Source organism: Arabidopsis lyrata (assembly GCF_000004255.2).
Source record: "Arabidopsis lyrata subsp. lyrata unplaced genomic scaffold ARALYscaffold_6, whole genome shotgun sequence".
Lineage (NCBI taxonomy): Eukaryota > Viridiplantae > Streptophyta > Magnoliopsida > Brassicales > Brassicaceae > Arabidopsis > Arabidopsis lyrata.
The window spans coordinates 19,492,041-19,510,167 of record NW_003302550.1 but is presented as its reverse complement, the minus strand read 5'-3'; the positions used below and the strand labels follow the sequence as shown (position 1 = coordinate 19,510,167).

At 34.2% G+C, this 18,127-nt stretch overlaps 1 protein-coding gene across 1 annotated transcript; it reads left to right on the top strand.

Moving 5' to 3' along the window:
• The first annotated feature begins 7,013 nt into the window (after positions 1–7,013).
• Positions 7,014–8,836, top strand: LOC9310646. The gene is made up of 3 exons (XM_021023438.1): positions 7,014–7,179; positions 7,874–7,945; positions 8,036–8,836. The coding sequence occupies exons 2-3, from the start codon at positions 7,877–7,879 to the stop codon at positions 8,603–8,605; spliced, it is 639 nt and encodes a 212-aa protein (XP_020879097.1). The 5' UTR covers positions 7,014–7,179; positions 7,874–7,876; the 3' UTR covers positions 8,606–8,836.
• Positions 8,837–18,127: the final 9,291 nt, after the last annotated feature.

Genomic DNA, 18,127 nt, shown 5'->3' with positions numbered 1-18,127 from the left:
TATACACAAATACATAAATGAGATAATTATTAGAAATATATTTAAAGATATTCTAGATTATTCTAGATCCTTCTATAGGCTATCCCGATTGGTGGGGAGATAGACCACGACCCAACATTGATACCCGCAGCTCTCAAGGACGTGGTCGCGGCACTGCTCCACGTGCAAACCTCACACAGATCGCCAATGCAAACTCCGCAGCCATTGGTTCCTCGGAGATTACAGACAGTGATCGACAAGGCTTGCTGGGATTGTCTGATGATCAATGGACGCTTGTTCAAACAGTGATCAACGCCGGCAAATCGAATGACAAATTAAGTGGTAAGATCAATGAAATTCCTTGGATACTAGATACCGGGGCAACACATCACATGACGGGTCAATGTGACCTTTTGGAGAACATTCGTGATATTACTCCGGTTTCAGTCTTACTACCAGCCGGTACTGATGCTATTGCCACGAAACAGGGGACAGTTCGCCTCACCTCTCAGATCACAATAAGAAACGTTTATTTAGTGCCTGGCTTTCATATCAATTTGATCTCCTTAGGTCAACTTGTTACTGACCATCTTCTTGTGGGACAAATCACTGATAAACTTATGATTTTGCAGGACCGCACTTCGAGGATGGTGATTGGGTCGGGTGAACGAGAGGGAGAGGGGCTTTACCGGTTTCGTGGGATTGAGACAGTGGCAGCTTTGAAGACAAGCCTTAACGATGATTTTGCTTTGTGGCATCACCGCATGGGCCACCCATCTGCACGTGTCACTGGAATGATTCCCGGAGTCCGTGGTGTTTCTAATAATACTAGTACGATTTTCTTTCAGAATTGTGATGTGTGTTTAAGAGCAAAACAAGCTCGCCATTCATTTCCGGATAGTTCTAATAATTCAAAAGCAGTTTTTGATTTAATTCATATCGATTTGTAGGGACCCTATCGGACTACGGCATTTTGTGGATCCCGTTATTTTTTAACAATAGTTGATGACCATTCTCGGGCTGTTTGGTTGTATCTCCTTGCTGATAAGTCTCAAGTTTCCAGATACATACGAGACTTCTTGGCTTTGATCGAAAGACAATTCTCCAAGAAAGTGAAATCTATACGAAGTGATAATGGGAGTGAGTTTGTGTGTCTCACTCGTTTCTTTCAAGAAGAAGGAATTGTCCATGAAACCTCGTGTGTTCATACGCCACAACAGAATGGTCGGGTCGAAAGAAAACACCGCCATATCTTAAACGTTGCAAGAGCTTTGCGTTTCCACGCCAATCTACCAATAGAGTATTGGGGAGAATGTATACTCACTGCCGGGTATCTCATAAATCGTACACCTTCTCCGCTGTTACAAGGAGCTTCTCCGTTTGAAAAGCTCTACGGTCATTCTCCCTCATATTCACATCTTCGGGTCTTTGGTTGCCTTGCCTATGCTCACAATATCAATCATCGTGGAGATAAATTTGCTTCACGAAGTCGTCGGTGTGTGTTTTTGGGATATCCATATGGAAAGAAAGGTTGGAAGCTATATGATCTAGATCGTGAGGTGTTCTTTGTTTCCCGCGATGTTCGATTCTTGGAAGATACATTCCCGTTTTCTTCTGCTCCTCCGTCTCCTCCTTTGTCTACAACTGAAATTTCTCCTCCGATATTTGGTGTTGCTGCCAACGATGATGATCCAATTCCACCAATTCAGGTTACGGCCTCTTCTAATCCTTCTAATACGGTTGAGTCTCCACTGCCTTCTTCTCCTACTCCGGAGATTCGAGATGAGTCCGGTGTTAAAAACACCAATGCCGTAACCGAAACTCCAGCCATTCCCGAGACACCGGTTGGTGAAGAATTAGGTCAGGGTAAGAGACCGAAATTTCCTAATGTTCGTCTCCATGATTATGTCGTCAGCACGATTTCTATAGCTCCTCCCTCTCTCTCACTCCAGTCACCTTCTCCGCCATCCTCAGGTACGTTGTATCCTGTTTCTGATTATGTTTCATGTGATAAGTTTTCAGTCAAGCATCGCAGCTACCTGGCAGCTCTCACAACTAATGTGGAACCACGCTCTTTCGCTGAAGCCATGAAATATGAGGTCTGGAAAAATGCGATGGGCTCCGAGGTAGATGCGTTACAAAGAAATCATACATGGGATTTGGAGGAGTTGCCACCAAATAAGAAAGCACTTGGTAGTAAGTGGGTTTTTTACTATTAAGCTTCGCTCGGATGGATCGATCGAAAGGCATAAGGCTCGTCTTGTGGTTCTTGGAAATCATCAAGAAGAAGGCCTTGATTACACGGAAACATTCTGTCCGGTGGCGAAGATGACTACGGTCCGCATGTTTCTTGACTTTGCTGCAAAGAAAAATCATGAAGTTCACCAAATGGATGTCCATAACGCTTTCCTTCATGGGGATCTCCATGAGGAGGTCTATATGAAACTACCCCAGGGATTTTCTTCTCCAAATGAAACCCGTGTATGTCGTCTCCGCAAGTCTTTATACGGATTGAAACAGGCTCCCCGGTGCTGGTTTGCCAAGTTAGTCGATTCACTTCTCAAGTACGGTTTTTCACAAACTCGTTCCGATTACTCTTTGTTTGTGTATTCCAAGAAAGGTATTTCACTTCGTATCTTGGTTTATGTGGATGACTTGATCATTTCTGGTAATTCTGCGGAGGAAATCAAGACATTTAAGAATTATCTCTCGACGTGCTTTCATATGAAAGATTTGGGATTCTTGAAGTATTTTTTGGGTATCGAGGTAGCTCGAAATGCTTCTGGTTTTTACTTGTGTCAACGAAAGTATGCCACTGAGATCGTTACAGAAGCCGGTCTTCTTGGGTGTAAACCGGCCGGTTCTCCTATTGATCAAAATCACCGTCTCACTCGTCCGACCGGAGCTGTGCTCGCCGACCCTCAAAGTTATCGGAGACTTGTAGGACGCCTTGTATATTTGCTTGCCACCCGTCCGGACCTTACATACGCCGTCCATGTTCTTTCTCAATTTATGAAGACTCCACATGAGGAACATTGGTTGGCTGCGTTGAAAGTTGTTAGGTATCTCAAAGGTACACTTGGCCAGGGCATTCTTCTTCGATCTGATTCTCCTTTTCATTTGACGGGATGGTGTGATTCTGATTTTTCGGGTTGCCAGTTGAGTCGACGCTCTACAACGGGCTGGTTTGTTCAGCTTGGTTCTTCTCCAATTTCATGGAAAACTAAGAAACAAGACGTGGTCTCTATGTCATCGGCGGAGGCGGAATACAGGGCAATGAATGCGGTTACTAAGGAATTAAAATGGCTACGTGAGCTTCTTCAAGATCTAGGTATTGACCATAGTGGACCCATGACGATACGATGTGATAGTAAGCCGGCCATTCACATTAGTTCTAATCCGGTTTTTCATGAGCGTACCAAGCATATCGAGCGTGATTGTCATTTTGTTCGGGATGAAATTATCAAGGGCATTGTCAAGCCATTTCATGTTTCCACGGAGGATCAACTTGCGGACATTCTTACGAAAGCTTTAGGACGTCGGGAGTTTGATGCATTTCTTCTCAAGTTGGGCATTCGAAACCTACATGCTCCAACTTGAAGGGGGGTATTGAGGATATTTTCCTATTCTACAAGATACATTCAAATCTCTTTAGTATATTTGCCTTTATCCCCAAGTCATGTAATTGGGGGCTTTGATCTTTTGTATAAATACTCGACCTTAGGGTCTTAGCAAGATAAGTTAAATCTTCTTCTATTCTCTTGTTTGACAAATTAAGCTCACAAAAACTATTTAAACGATGTGTAAAGGATCAAAGAGTGGAAAAGGTAGACGAAGATGTTTATACGACCACACGTGTTTCTCTGCATCCTCCAAAATCCACATTGTTATATCATTAGCTTCTGAAATAACACAAGCCAACTTTCTGTGGTAAGGTCTTAGGAAAGGACCACTACGATGATTTGATGGTATACTATGATCATACTCATCTTTTCAAATTTAACATGGAAGCTCACCAGGATATTATCAGCATGATCAAGTGTAAGAGAGGCTTTGTAATACATAACCCCGTTAGTGCATTGTTCAAAACATAAAGGGTAATGTTCAATGATCTCTTGGATAACTTCCAAGTTCTTCTTTGTAAGTTGAGATTTTTCCTTCGATTTCTCAGGGAAAAACACCATTACTAACATAATGTTAGTAACATTGTTGCCAAGATATTCAATGTGACAGAGTTCGTGAACCCTAAGGACCAGTGGACCACCATAACAAACCAGCTCAAGAGGCCTCTAACTGCTTCTGCGTCTACTTTCTGGTCCGATATTTGTTGTTGGTGTGGTCTTCAGTTTTTGGACAAATGATCGCAGAGATGATAGACAGTGGAGTGCACTGGCTGTGAGTTGCTTCTTCTCCTTAATAATTTTTTTAATTTAGTAAAATTTTAATTTTATTATAAATAATGAAATAGTTTTAATAATTATTTTTGTGGGGAGACTCACAAAAATGTCCCTTTTTCAATACCACTTTTCAAAAATACCCCCTTTGGCTGTCTATTTTTAAAAATACCTCTTTTTTATATACAAAATGACTAAATTACCCTTCTTTTAATAAAAGATATCACAAATATATAAGGAAAACATGAGAATGTGCACACATCAAAATTACAAATTTGATTTTATAAAAACTTATAAAACCTTTAAAATACCTTGTAAAATTTTCCCGTAAAATTTTTTCCCGCCAAAATATTTTTTTTGCGGGAAATGTGATTCCGCAATTTTTTTGGCGGGAAAAATTTACAAGGTATTTTAAAGGTTTTTTACAGGGTATTTATAAGGTTTTACAATGTATTTTAAAAGGTTTTACAACGTATTTATAAAGTATTTATAAGATATTATAAGATTTTACAAGCTATTTTATAAGGTTTTACAAGTTATAAGGTTTTACAAGTTTTTTTATAAGGTTTTACAAGTTATAAATACCTTATAAAACCTTATAAGTACCTTGTAAAACTTTACAAAACACTTGTAAAACCTTTAAAATACCTTGTAAATTTTTCCCGCCAAAAATTTTGCGGAATCACTTTTCCCGCCAAAAAAAATTTTTGGCGGGAAATTTTTTTTGCGGGAAAAATTTTACAAGATATTTTAAAGGTTTTACAAGTTTTTACAAGTGTTTTGGCGGGAAAATTGCGGGATCACTTTTTCCGCCAAAAAATATTTTGTATTTTGTGGACCTAATTTTATTTCAAATAAGGGTAAAATGGTCATTAAAAATTAAAAGAAGGTAAACTTAAAAATGGACTCTCAAAGGGGGCATTTTTGAAAAGAGGTATTGAAAAAGGGACATTTTTAACAATTTCTCATTTTTTTTTTGTTTTAGTATATATTTAGTTTTAATTAAAATATTTTATTTATCATTAATAATGTATTTCAAAATTACAAAAAAAAAACACCAAAATTCAGTCTTTGCTGTGAATGGCTTCTTCTCCTTATCTTTTTTCCAATTTTTTTTTTTTTTTTTCGTGTGTCTACTCTTTCAGAAATTTCACAGCAAGAACCGTGTATTATGATCTAGAGATTTAAGCTATAATTGTGGGGTAAAAATGTTTATTTTTCACCTTTTTATAACTATAAAATATATATTACTGATTGATAAAAAAGTTAATTTAAATCATTTTCTTAATAAAATAAAAATAATTATTAAAGCTACAACAACATTTTGTAACGAAAAATAAATTGTTCTATTGATCGAATCAATTTATCTGTTAAGTTTTTGATACAGAATTTCACCAATCGATCAATCAACACACGGATGACAGAGCTCCAAATAAAGCACAAGTGGAGAGTTAAGTTCTTACTACTAGTTTCTGAGTTGCAGTTCAGTTTTGAAAGTGTTGCATGTGTTGCGTTATTAGATGAACAATTTTCTATGGAGAAGACATTGATTAAAGCGACGGGCACATGTGGAGAGGACATGCAGCAATTGGCCAGAGTTTTTAGTGAGCAGCTGTTGCAAACCAGTTTGGTCATTCAAGTTGTCATGAGAAACAAAAAGATCAAGTTTCCCAAGCGATGGATGTTCAAGTACAAAGCATCACTAAAGAACATACAAGTGTGGAGCTGTGGCTTATCAATTGGATTTACCAAAATCTTCTCAAGTTCACCCAGTCTTCCATGTTTCCCAGCTCAAAGTGTTGGTGGTAATGTTCACACCTCAACTCACTTACCTTCTGTTTTACAAGATGCTTTTGTCAGAGTACCGGAAAGAATCATTGAATGCAAGATGGTGAATAGACAAGGCCAAGCTGCGACTAAGGTTTTGGTGAAGTGGAAGGCAGAACCAGTCGAAGAAGCTAATTGGGAGTTCCTGTTTGACCTTAAGCTGAAATTCCCTCACTTTGATGCTTAAGTAACCTTGTGGTCAAGGTTTCGCAAACAGGGGAGATTTGATACAGAACAACACGTGCGGCTTACACGTGCGAGAATCAAGTGGTAACAGCACCAATCAAATATCAACACGTGGAGGAAGAAGAGTGGCGAGTTTGGTTGTACCGTTAGAAGACTGCATAAATAATAAGCGACTAAATACATTTTCTGATTATCATTGTAATTTCTGATATTCTCCTTTCTTCTAGAACCTTCTCTGTAATGGCTGGGTTTCTCTCATCTTGAGAGCTGGCTTGGTAAACTATGCTGCGTTTTATGAACGTTGTTTAGATTGTTCTTATTTCATGAATTTGTTCTTTGAATCCGTGTGTTGATTGATCGATTGGTGAAATTCTGTATCAGTTTTGTGGAACCGCGAATACTAAAACCATTTTAAAAGTTTAAAATAGTAAAATTGTAGGTTTAAATTAGCTATTTTAAAAAAAAATGGGATGTTCCCTTAAATTCTGTCTACTCTAGCTTATGTAATCTCCCTCCCTCTTCTATGATAAATCAGACCGGACTAGCGTCTGGTTCAGAGTTCAAACCGGTTTAAATAACCGGTACGGTTTAGTTTTGGAAACAGAATTGCGTCGTGGCTGTTGGAAACAACGTAAGGACGTTGCCTCTCTATCTCTCAACGAAACAATGGTTGGTTCCTAAATCTCTCACCTTCACCAATCTTCTGATCACGGTTTCTCAGACTTTGTTGACTCGGTTGCTTATCTGACTCAGTGATCGGCGACCGAGTTAAGAGTATCCTCGCACACTCTAGGTATATTTCTCCACTTGCATCAATGGTGTTCTCGATCCTTGTTTCAATCTCTTCTCTGTTCTCAATCTGTATGAATTAGATTCTCGAATTCGAATAGGGGTTACACGAAAGTTTGGATTTTTATTACAAAGAAGAGCTTATGAATTGGTTTAGGACAAGTCATTGTGTTTTTTTTTTTGGAGAAGAGTAAGATTTGATCTAGATTATATGAAATTGAAATGACTTTATAGTTCCATTATGATTTTGTTCATCAAATTGATACAAAGTTTTGTCCTTTATGTATTCTCATATGATTTGTACTTAGATTGTATTGGTTTGTTCAATACCCATTTGTGATTTAGAACACTATTACTTCTTCAGTTACTATTTTGCTTCACTCTTCTTTATGGGTATGAATGTGAGTTAGTTAGAGAGATTTAGAGAGCTGTTAGTATCGAATCAGTACTTCGTTTCATCGCGTGTGTATACATGTTTACAGAGTTAATGAATGAGTTTTACAGGTGAACGAACTCTTATAAAGTATCAGAACTAAATTTCGATTCAAAATAAGTGGTGGATTTCATTTTTCTAGAGCGTGACTATGCGATAGTCTTGACTTCCAATCGATACAAACATAGTTTTGAATGGAATTGCTGATCTTCTGCATTATAGTTACTCTCGTCAATGGATATTTTTTGGTCTGTTGCTGAAACAGGAGATGGTGGGAAACTCGTTAGCTTCACCTTTGGCAACATTGGGTCCTGCCAAATGCTTTCGCCACCCTACAGTACGTAACAAAATCTTCGATAAAAAACTTATATTTCTCGTGGTTTTTTCCTGAAATCTCATGGGATGTACAATGCTTTCAATTTTGCAGGGTGATCTTGTAACATACACTACTGTTTTACCATTGAGCCTGAACTCGAACTCATCGTATCATGGTGTGATTGGAGGAGTAAGGACATCTCTTATTTCGCGAAAGAAATGGATAGTGTTTTGTTCAACAACACAAGTGGAAACCTCTAATGAAGATCCAAAGACATGGGAAGAATGCAAAGAAGCTCTGTCTTGTTTTGATTTTAGTGTAGAGGAGAAAGACAAGATACTAGGAAAAGCGTTTGGTCATATCCACTCTCCGTACTGGACAGAAGAACGAGTGAAAGAGAATCCGAAAGTGGAAACTTTGAATCAAATACTGGAGTTCCTTAGAAGTCTCGGTTTATCGGACGAAGATCTGCACAAGGTGATGAAGAAATTCCCGGAAGTACTCGGTTGCAGTCTTGAAGAGGAGATGAAACCAAACATTGGGATTTTGGAAAACCAATGGGGGATTACGGGTAAGCAACTAAGAAATCTGTTGCTTCGGAATCCGAAAGTGTTGGGATACAATGTTGATTGTAAAGGAGATTGTGTTGCGCAATGCACTCGGTGTTGGGTTCGGTTTTAGTGTCGATTCTTCAAGTTGAATGATCGTTGATATTGTACCTATTTGAGTGTTAGCTTAGAATTAGAGCAAATGCTGATTTGTATCTAGTCCTCCGTCTTCTTGTTTCATCACAGCCACCTAAATAAACAATCATGGATCTTGATTTAGAGACCAATGTGTTGGTGTCGTATGAAACTATAACAATAAGAAATTTTTTTAATGGGAATGTAAATTACTATTGCCTTTTTCTCTTATTGGTGTCTTCATAAATGTAAGTGATGCTATTTTTTTTTTTTTTTTGTGTTTCTACTGAATAATTAAATTGTTTGACATATTTCTATTTTTTTTAATTGATTGTTTGCCGTAAAAAAGTGATTGTTTTATAAAAAATGAAAATTATATTAGTTTCTTTGTTAATCTGTTTTGGATCAGTTATGACTTTCAGTGTTCAAAGCCATAGGAGTTTACGTTATAGGAAAGCATAAGCATGTTTTTTTTGATTAATTTGATTCTCTACCTTATATTTTAATAGAAATTTGAAATCTATACCATAATATTAAACTATTTGAAATATACTTTACATTGGTTCCGAAATGACATTTTTGCCTTTAATAAATATTAAAAATAAGAAAATGAAAAAATAAAATATTTTAATTAATTAGTTATAACAAATATTATTCTTAAATTAAAATCAAACTGTTTATAATAAAATAAACTAGATACTCAAAATATTTTTGAAAATTTTGTTAGAACGTTATTCGGTTTTTATAGATTTTTTGTAACTTTTAGGATTAATTTGATTGTATACCTTAGATCTCATAAGAAATTTGATATCTACCTAGAAGATTTTAGTATTTGAATTATACCTTATATATTGCACAAAATGATATTATTGTCCTTAATTAATAATAAAAATTCAGAAATAATTTTTATGTCTTCCTAAAGAAGAGGGAGGATTAGGTATTCGGAGGCTACATGAGGTTTCTCGGGTGTTTGGTTTAAGCTTGATTTGGAAGATACTCTCGGGTTCTGGATCCTTATGGGTGGCATGGGTTCATCGGTATTTAATTCGGCAAGGCACGTTCTGGGATGTAAAAGTCACTGCACTGGGTTCATGGCAATGGCGGAAACTTCTCAAGTTGAGACCATTAGCCTCTGAGTTTATACATCGTGAAATCGGTGATGGCAGCACCACTTTCTTCTGGCTTGATAAATGGCTCCCCATGGGACGGCTGCTGGATATCTTGGGGACAACAGCTCAGTTTGGAATCCCTAAATACGCTAAAGTTTATGAGGTGGTGGATGCGTCGGGGTGGCGATTTCGCAGGTGTCGGAACAGAGCTGCACAGGATATAATCCAACATATACGGGGTCTCGAGGCGCCAACAAGTGAAGCGGGCAGGGATGTGGTTCTCTGGAGACACTCACCTGATGATTTCCGGCCAATTTACACGGCTGCTGCTACATGGGAGCAACTGCGAACCCGTGGAATAACAACGGATTGGTGTAAGGTTGTATGGTTCCCGCAAAATGTTCCTAGATTTGCTTTTATCACCTGGTTAGCAATCAGAGATAGACTCACCACAGGGTCACGAATGAGAGCATGGGGTGATAGCCAAGCCTGCCTTTTCTGTGCCGAACCTGAGGAAACACGCGACCATCTGTTTTTTGCGTGTCCCTATTCATTTATGGTGTGGATTCATGTTGCAGGAGACCTTTTAAGGACTGCACCAGATCCTGACTGGACGGAGACAATTCAGCGGCTAGTAACACATTCGTTTGAGAGGTATGATTCCATTCTCATTCGGTTGTGCTTCCAAGCTACTGTGTATTACGTATGGAGAGAGCGAAATGAGAGGAGACACAATACGCATCACCGAACACATTTCCAACTCGCTCGCACGATTGAGAGGGTAATAAAAACTCGGATCATGTCGCTGAGGTACTTTGAAAGGAAGAATTTACGAGGGCTGATGCAAAGATGGTTCAGCTCACGTACGACTCAATAGGGGCTGTTGCTCTGTTTTTCAAACTTGGTTTTGCTCTGTTTTTCAAATCGTTTTTAACTCTGTTTTGGTGAAGCACCACTATGTCATACCATTTGTAAATAACTCTGGTACTCTATATTAATTTAACATTTCATCAAAAAAAAAAAATTCAGAAATAATAAAAGTTTAATTAATTCGTTTTCGAAATATTATTTTAAAATTAAAATGAAATTGTTTATACTAAAAAATTTAGATACTCAAAAACTATTTTTAAGATTTTAGATAATGATGAAATAATTTACCATGGTTAATAATAATCAATAATTAAACCTAAAATTCAGATTTTAAGAAAAAAACAATTTATAAAATCTTGTAACATAAACGTTACCAAAAAAAAAAACTCAGAATTCATATAATTACAAACAAATAAATCATGAATTTTAGTTGTATAATATAAATTATCTAGATTTGGTTGATTTGGTAAAATTTTTATATAATAATTAACTTCAAAATTAATTATAAATTTTAATTATATACTAAATTTTACCCCGCGGCACACTGCGGGTCGATTTTTTAACTAAACAACTTAAATTTTAAATTATATTTTTTAATATTGTTTATTTTGTTAAGTGTTTAAGATTGTATAATTGTATTTTGATTGTTAATTTTAAGATTTTATCCGTGATATTATTACCGTCCTCTATTAATATCGATTCATACCCTTCCCACTATATAACCCCGTCCCGTGAAATTAAATATCATTATGTTATTTTTAATAATATTTTATTTAATAGACATATAATTCGAGTCAATTTAAAAGTTTGATATTATATATATATATATATATATATATTTTTAAAATTTTAATTAATAATAATTAACTCTATATAATGATTTCTGAATTAATAGCGTATGACTAACGGTCAAGATTGAAGATTAAAAATCGAATTGAATATGGATCTAATTGTGGTAAGGATTAGTTATGCTTATTATATTAGATTAAGATTTTTGGAAATAATTTTTTATGTTAATATCTTTGCTTTAATTTTGAAAATCTAAATAATTAATAGCAATTTGATCGTAAATAAGTTGGAACTTCAGGGTTTATTTCATAAATGTCTCCAAAAATGTATATATAGATAATTCAAATTAAATTTTCTAATATTTTCTTTTAGAAGACAATTTCAAAAATATATGAATATTCGAATAAACTATATTTATTTTGACCTAATTCCAAATATAAATTACATAATTTAGATTCAAATTATTCATTTAATATAATTACTAAAAATGATTAGCTCGTTTTTTTTTTTTTAAAAGTCAACAGTTAAAAAAATTCGACAATGTAACAAATCAATTAGGAAAATATAAGTCAGCTGTTTTAATATAAGTCAATAGAGAAAAAAAAATTTAAGTCGACAGAACTAAAATATATGTCGACAGTTCAAAAAATCAATCTTATTAATAAATCAACGTAAAATTAAATAAGTTTACCATGAATAAACAAATCGACAGAAAAAATGAGAAATCAACAAAAAAAAAGTCAACAGTTTCAAAAAGTTGACTACATAAAAAAGCAATCAAACAAAATATAAGTCTACTGTTTTAAAATAATCAAATAAAATAAATTTAGTCGACGAAAATAAAATTTAAGTCGACAGTGTAAAAAATCGACCTAATAATAAGTCAATGTAGAGTATAATGAAGTAAGTCTACCATGTATAAACAAGTCTACAGAATAAATTAAAAGTCGATGAACAAAAAAAAAATAAGTCAACAATTCAAAAAACTGACTATGTTATAAATCTCATAAATCAACTAGCTATAACATAAGTCAAATGTTTTAAATCAAGTCGACAGAGAAGAAAATTAAATCAACAAAAAGTAAAAAATAAATCGATAGTTCAAAATATCAACCTTTAAAATAAATCAATATAGAATAAAATAAATCTGTAAAAAATATCAAAAATATATGTGTACAGATTTTTAGTTTATTAATTATAAATTATTTAATTTTGAATTACTTATTCTTGAATAATTAGAAATCTAAATAATATTATCAAATTATATATATATATTAAATTACATAATGATACTCTAAATATATTAAATTAATTTTCTTAATTATTTATTATTAATTAGTTAATTACGAAGTTTAGTTAAATTATAAAAATTTCATTTATTTATTTTTAGTTAATTTATTTAAACAATGTTTAAATGAATAAAAAAAGGGTATTATGGTCAATTTTCCATTAAAAATGTGTAGTTTTCAAAATAGGGTAAAATTGAGTGTAGTTTTCAAATTTCTAATAAAATTTAGAGTATTTATAAAAATTGCCCTAATTTTTATTTGATCCAATTTTTAGATAATGATGTATTTAAAAATGACATTTATATTAATACTAAATTATCATAGTTTGTGATTAATATAAACGTTACAATATAGTGATTAAAAATTGTAAAAAAAATTTAAATAGTATTTGTAATATCGTTTTGTGATTAATAACTGTTAAAACTGTATATACCGCTACAACACAAGATTACCAATCAAACCTACTAAGTACTGTCCGCTTTTCTTAATTTAAAAGCAAATTCACTCTATTGCATACCACCGTTCGACTTCATCTGATTTCTTCTCCTCTACACACTTTATCCATTTAATCCGGCCATGTTCCCCACTATACAACCATTCACTGTCACACTTAAACGTGTTGACATAATAACAAAGACTAGATTTTAACCCGCGGTACACCGCGGGATGATTTAATTTTAAAGTTAGTATAAAAATATTTTGTAAATTGTATCTCCTTATAACATATTTATTTATATTATAGTTTACAATTGTTATTAAGTAACGGTATACCACAAGTCCACGAGATAATTATTAATAAACTGAGGATTTAACCCGTATTAAAGCGGTATATAAATATTGATTCAAATTCGTCCGCCATATAAATCATTTCCGAAATATAACCCGTTCTGTAATTTCTTAACCCGTCCTGTGATTTGTATTAAAAAAATAAGGATTAAATACGTATTGAAGCGGCGGATTAATGATATTTTAATCTTTTTATTATTGTTGATTCAAAAACCCGTCCCGCCAAACCCATCCCGCCAAAAAACTCATTTATTTTATTAATGTTCTTATTTATGATATGATACTGAATCATTGTCTAAATATTTTAATCGATGTAGAACGTTGAACACACATTTTCGTCAATTGGATAATATATGTCCGTTTTAAAAATTTCGAATCACAGTATATGCAGAAAAAATTTGATTTTTTTTTTACTTTATGTATTATATGATGATTCAAAACAGTTAAAAACAAATCAAACATAGATGATAGGAGAATCATAATTATAAATCTTAATCAAATCTTCTAAAAATCTAAATTATTAAATATGAAATATCCGGTGTATGAGTTGGGTTAAATATAACCCGACCCAACAAATTTTTTGTGAAGGAATTTTTAAAATGGGTCGGATATCCGATATATCCGAAAGCTTTTTTACCCACCCGTCACAAAAAGTGCTGCGATTATACTAGTATAGATACACAAGCTTGTACGCGTTAATTAAGTAATTGTTGATTCACTTGTCTCTATGCAAATTTGCATAATGGAATATACGTGTAAAACCATCTAAATATACGCGTGTAAAAGGAAAACGCATGAATCGTATGATGTGTGTTAAAAATTTGGAAAAGTTTTGCTCTTTTGCTGCCACCAAATCTTCATTATTATATTGGACATTACCAATTTAACAAGATGCTCAATGCCATTGGGAGCCATGCGGACTCTAACTTCGCTGGCAATGTTCATATCCTTCCACATCATCTTCTACTCGTGAAAACACACACAACTACACTCACATCTCCAAACACTTGTCTTCATTCATACCATATTTTAAATTCAGTTTAACAATGTTAGTGTCATTTGATCTTTTAACCATACTATATACGCAGTGAAGTTCATATTAAAGTTAATCGTAAATAGCTATTTTTTTAATGGTTTAACATATTATTATTAACATCAAAATATTGATCTCACATAATTTTTTATAACAGTATATAGTATGAAACAAAATTATTAACCAAAATAAATTCATTTTAGATCAAAAAGTTTCAAAAACTCATAATGTTTTTTCATTATATCTTATGTAGCTCACACAAAGAAAACTACTGGCCATGCCCACTATACATGGATTAATAATTCTATTTTTCCAGTAATATAAATATAATATATAAATGTAGGACCACGATTTCTACGACATGACAAAACTGAATAATTGTAATAGTTGATGACAAAAACCAAAAATAAAATACAACAACCGATACCAATATTTGATAAACAAAGAACGGTTTGTGCGGAGGCGAGACACTCTTTCCTTAATTCTTTAATTGCCCGTAGTGTGACGGCTTGACGCAATCAGAATCCCAGGATACAACCGCACCATCTTCTGATTTGCAACACTCAAAATCAGAAGTCTAACGAACTCTAGTAATGTGTGTATTTGATCCATATGTCCATGAGATAAAAATGGAGAGATGAAGCCTTGGTTTTATAGTCCAAGCTCTCAACACTATAATGGAGCAATAAAGGTGAGAATGTTATTGTTATGAGAATGAATTCTCAACATCAATGCCATTGACTCCATCACCTTTAATTGTTGTGAATTAATTTTTGTTGTTACACAATTTATAATTCACATTAAAGGAGATAATTGTTGACTTAATCAACTTACACATTTGGGTAATTAACAATTATCATTTAGGTTATAAGCCCATTTCCCAAATCTCAAAATCTCAAACCCGGTCCGGCTCGACACGATACAACACGGCTCGGCACACATGCCTGGTTTGGATTTCTCCTTTAACTTCCGAAGTGCGACATTTGATCCTTTAGTCAAATTTCAAGTTATCCAAGCTAGCCACTTCGGACCTCCATTTCTCATTCAAACGAACTTCAACTTTGAAAGTTACCCGAAAAAGTAGTCCGGCGCAACTAATCAAAATAAGTTCCAACAATCCCCCACATGAATAGAAATGACTCTAAACATATGACGACTCAAAAGACTTGACCTAACTAGACACGACTCGACAGAAGGACTTTTGAGAGTACAAGCGAAAAATCCACTGTATCTGAGATGGTAGCATTTTTCAGCCTTGAACCACTCATTTTTATAACTGTCGGATTTACTCGGCCAGGTGGTGAACATGATGTCTTGAACCACCCGGGCTTTAGTGTAAACCTAGACAACAGCTATTTCACAGCTTCATTTTCTCACAAAACTAGGTTCTCTTGTTGTGTTCATTTTGGCCCTGAACATGCCTGGTTAATCATGAGTGAACTTGGAAAATATAGCCTCATATATTCTCCTAGAAACGGCCCCATTTCACACTCATAAGGTGATTTGCCATGTTAGCTTTGTTTTTAGAAGTATCCTGCAATACTCCCTTCTATCTCAAAGCTATGGACTAAAATCATTAAAAGCAAACGCTTATCCTCTGTACATAGAGGAAGCACTGTTCATCAACCTAGGAACTGGGAAGAGACTAGAGTCTCACAGTGCTCTAACAAATTCAGTTTGATTTAGTTGTCCCCTTGAACCTACATCTTGGGATCTCCAGTCACGTAGGTGGGGTTACCATCAAACCTCTTCTTAAGTCATAGGCTTTAAACCCATTCCTCTTGATGATATACAACTTGATCTCATGACACACCTTTAACATGGATCCAATAGGTTGTCATTCGATTTGATATAACCTATCGAGATTACACAAAATTGAGATCAGTTTTCTAATGGTTTTACATCATCTTCTTAAAAGACATGACTAACCATTACCCAAAAAAAAAAACTTAGTGCCTAAGCTTTAGCCAATCGACTATCACAATGCACTTGTTTTTTTTTTTCTCACAAAGTTCTAAGGCTACATAGCTTCTTTAGAATTATCTAAAGCTATAAACTCGCCAATAACTTATGTGGTTTCTTGTTGAGGATATTATTTGTGGTAAGCAAAGCTTCCCCCACATTTCCTGGAGTAACCCATATCCTCCAACATTGTATTCAACATCTCTTTAAGAGATTCATCCCAACCATATTGATTTCAGAAACTACAACGCATATGCCTGTTTCAATCATATTGGTTTTGGATTATCATGGGTCAATTTTTACTACGCCATTCGTTAGCATCGCTACGACATTCGTCAATCTTGTGACCCACAAGCCACTCTTGGCAACATCTTCTTTTTTTTTTCTTTTTTTTTTTTGACCTTTTATTAAGCATCAATCTTGCACTAAAAGCGCCAAGAACTGATCTTAAAATCTGATCAACATCAGAACATGGCACAATCACAAGTGGTTGACCACTACCAAACTAAATTTGGTGTGTCGACTCACTAGACTCATAACCAATAACAACTCCACCGCAAACGGTATAACTTGGATCTAGACATTCAGATAAACATCAAAAATCTAGTCCAAATAATCGACAAAATCATATGTGGTTGACCACTCCCAACATGGGGTATCGACTCACAAGACTCATCATCATAAAATTCGCTTCCACGGTTTCATCAATGAGCGGTGTACCATCGTTCTAACCATCAATAAAATCTGGGATTTTTTTTCCTTAGTCATACTCAAAATCGAATCTGTTCACGAATAAACAAAAACAAATTAGTATACTAAACAAAAAACCAGAAATTAAAGATCAAGTAATTTAAACAAATATGAATAAATTACAAATTATAATTAAATTAAAAATTCTCAAATTTAGAAAATTCAGAAATTAACAATTTAATTATTAATGCAAAAACCACAATAATACAATTTAAACTACTAGAATAAATTGCAATCATTGATTAAAATTTGCATAACGATGACTAAGCAAGATCACTTACGTTTTTGTTCCAATTATCACCAATGGACAACACAAATAAACAACAATGATAAACAAACAGTGTCGAGACCTGCTAAGTGCTAACAATTAACACAATATACTTCCCAAAAACTGGAAGAGAACGTGTCCAAAAACAAAAACAAATCATGCTTGGTAATTAAGAGCCAAACCGTAACTTTTTAAACCGGTCAAACAAATCAAATTTCGCTCAATAATAACAATGAACTGCTCCGAATTTTTGTTAAAGACAACGAATTTCAGAACCATAAAACGCCACCTGCAAGCAATATAACATATATATATATATATATTGCATAAAGCAGATTAGTTAACCCAAAAAATCAGCAAAATAAATAAAATAAATTGCAGAAATTCAAAATAAATTCTGGATTTTTTCCAGGGTTCTCAATCCACCAATTTGTAATCGATCCTGATAACACATCCAAACGAGATTGAATCGATCGATGAAACAACCTGTTCTTATCAAAACTTCACAATTAATCAGTTTTTTCGTTAGTATAATAACGAAAAGTTAAAGAATTAAGACTGTAGGACCACGATTTCTACGACATGGCAAAACTGAATAATTGTAATAGTTGATGACAAAAACCAAAAATAAAATACAACAACCGATACCAATATTTGATAAACA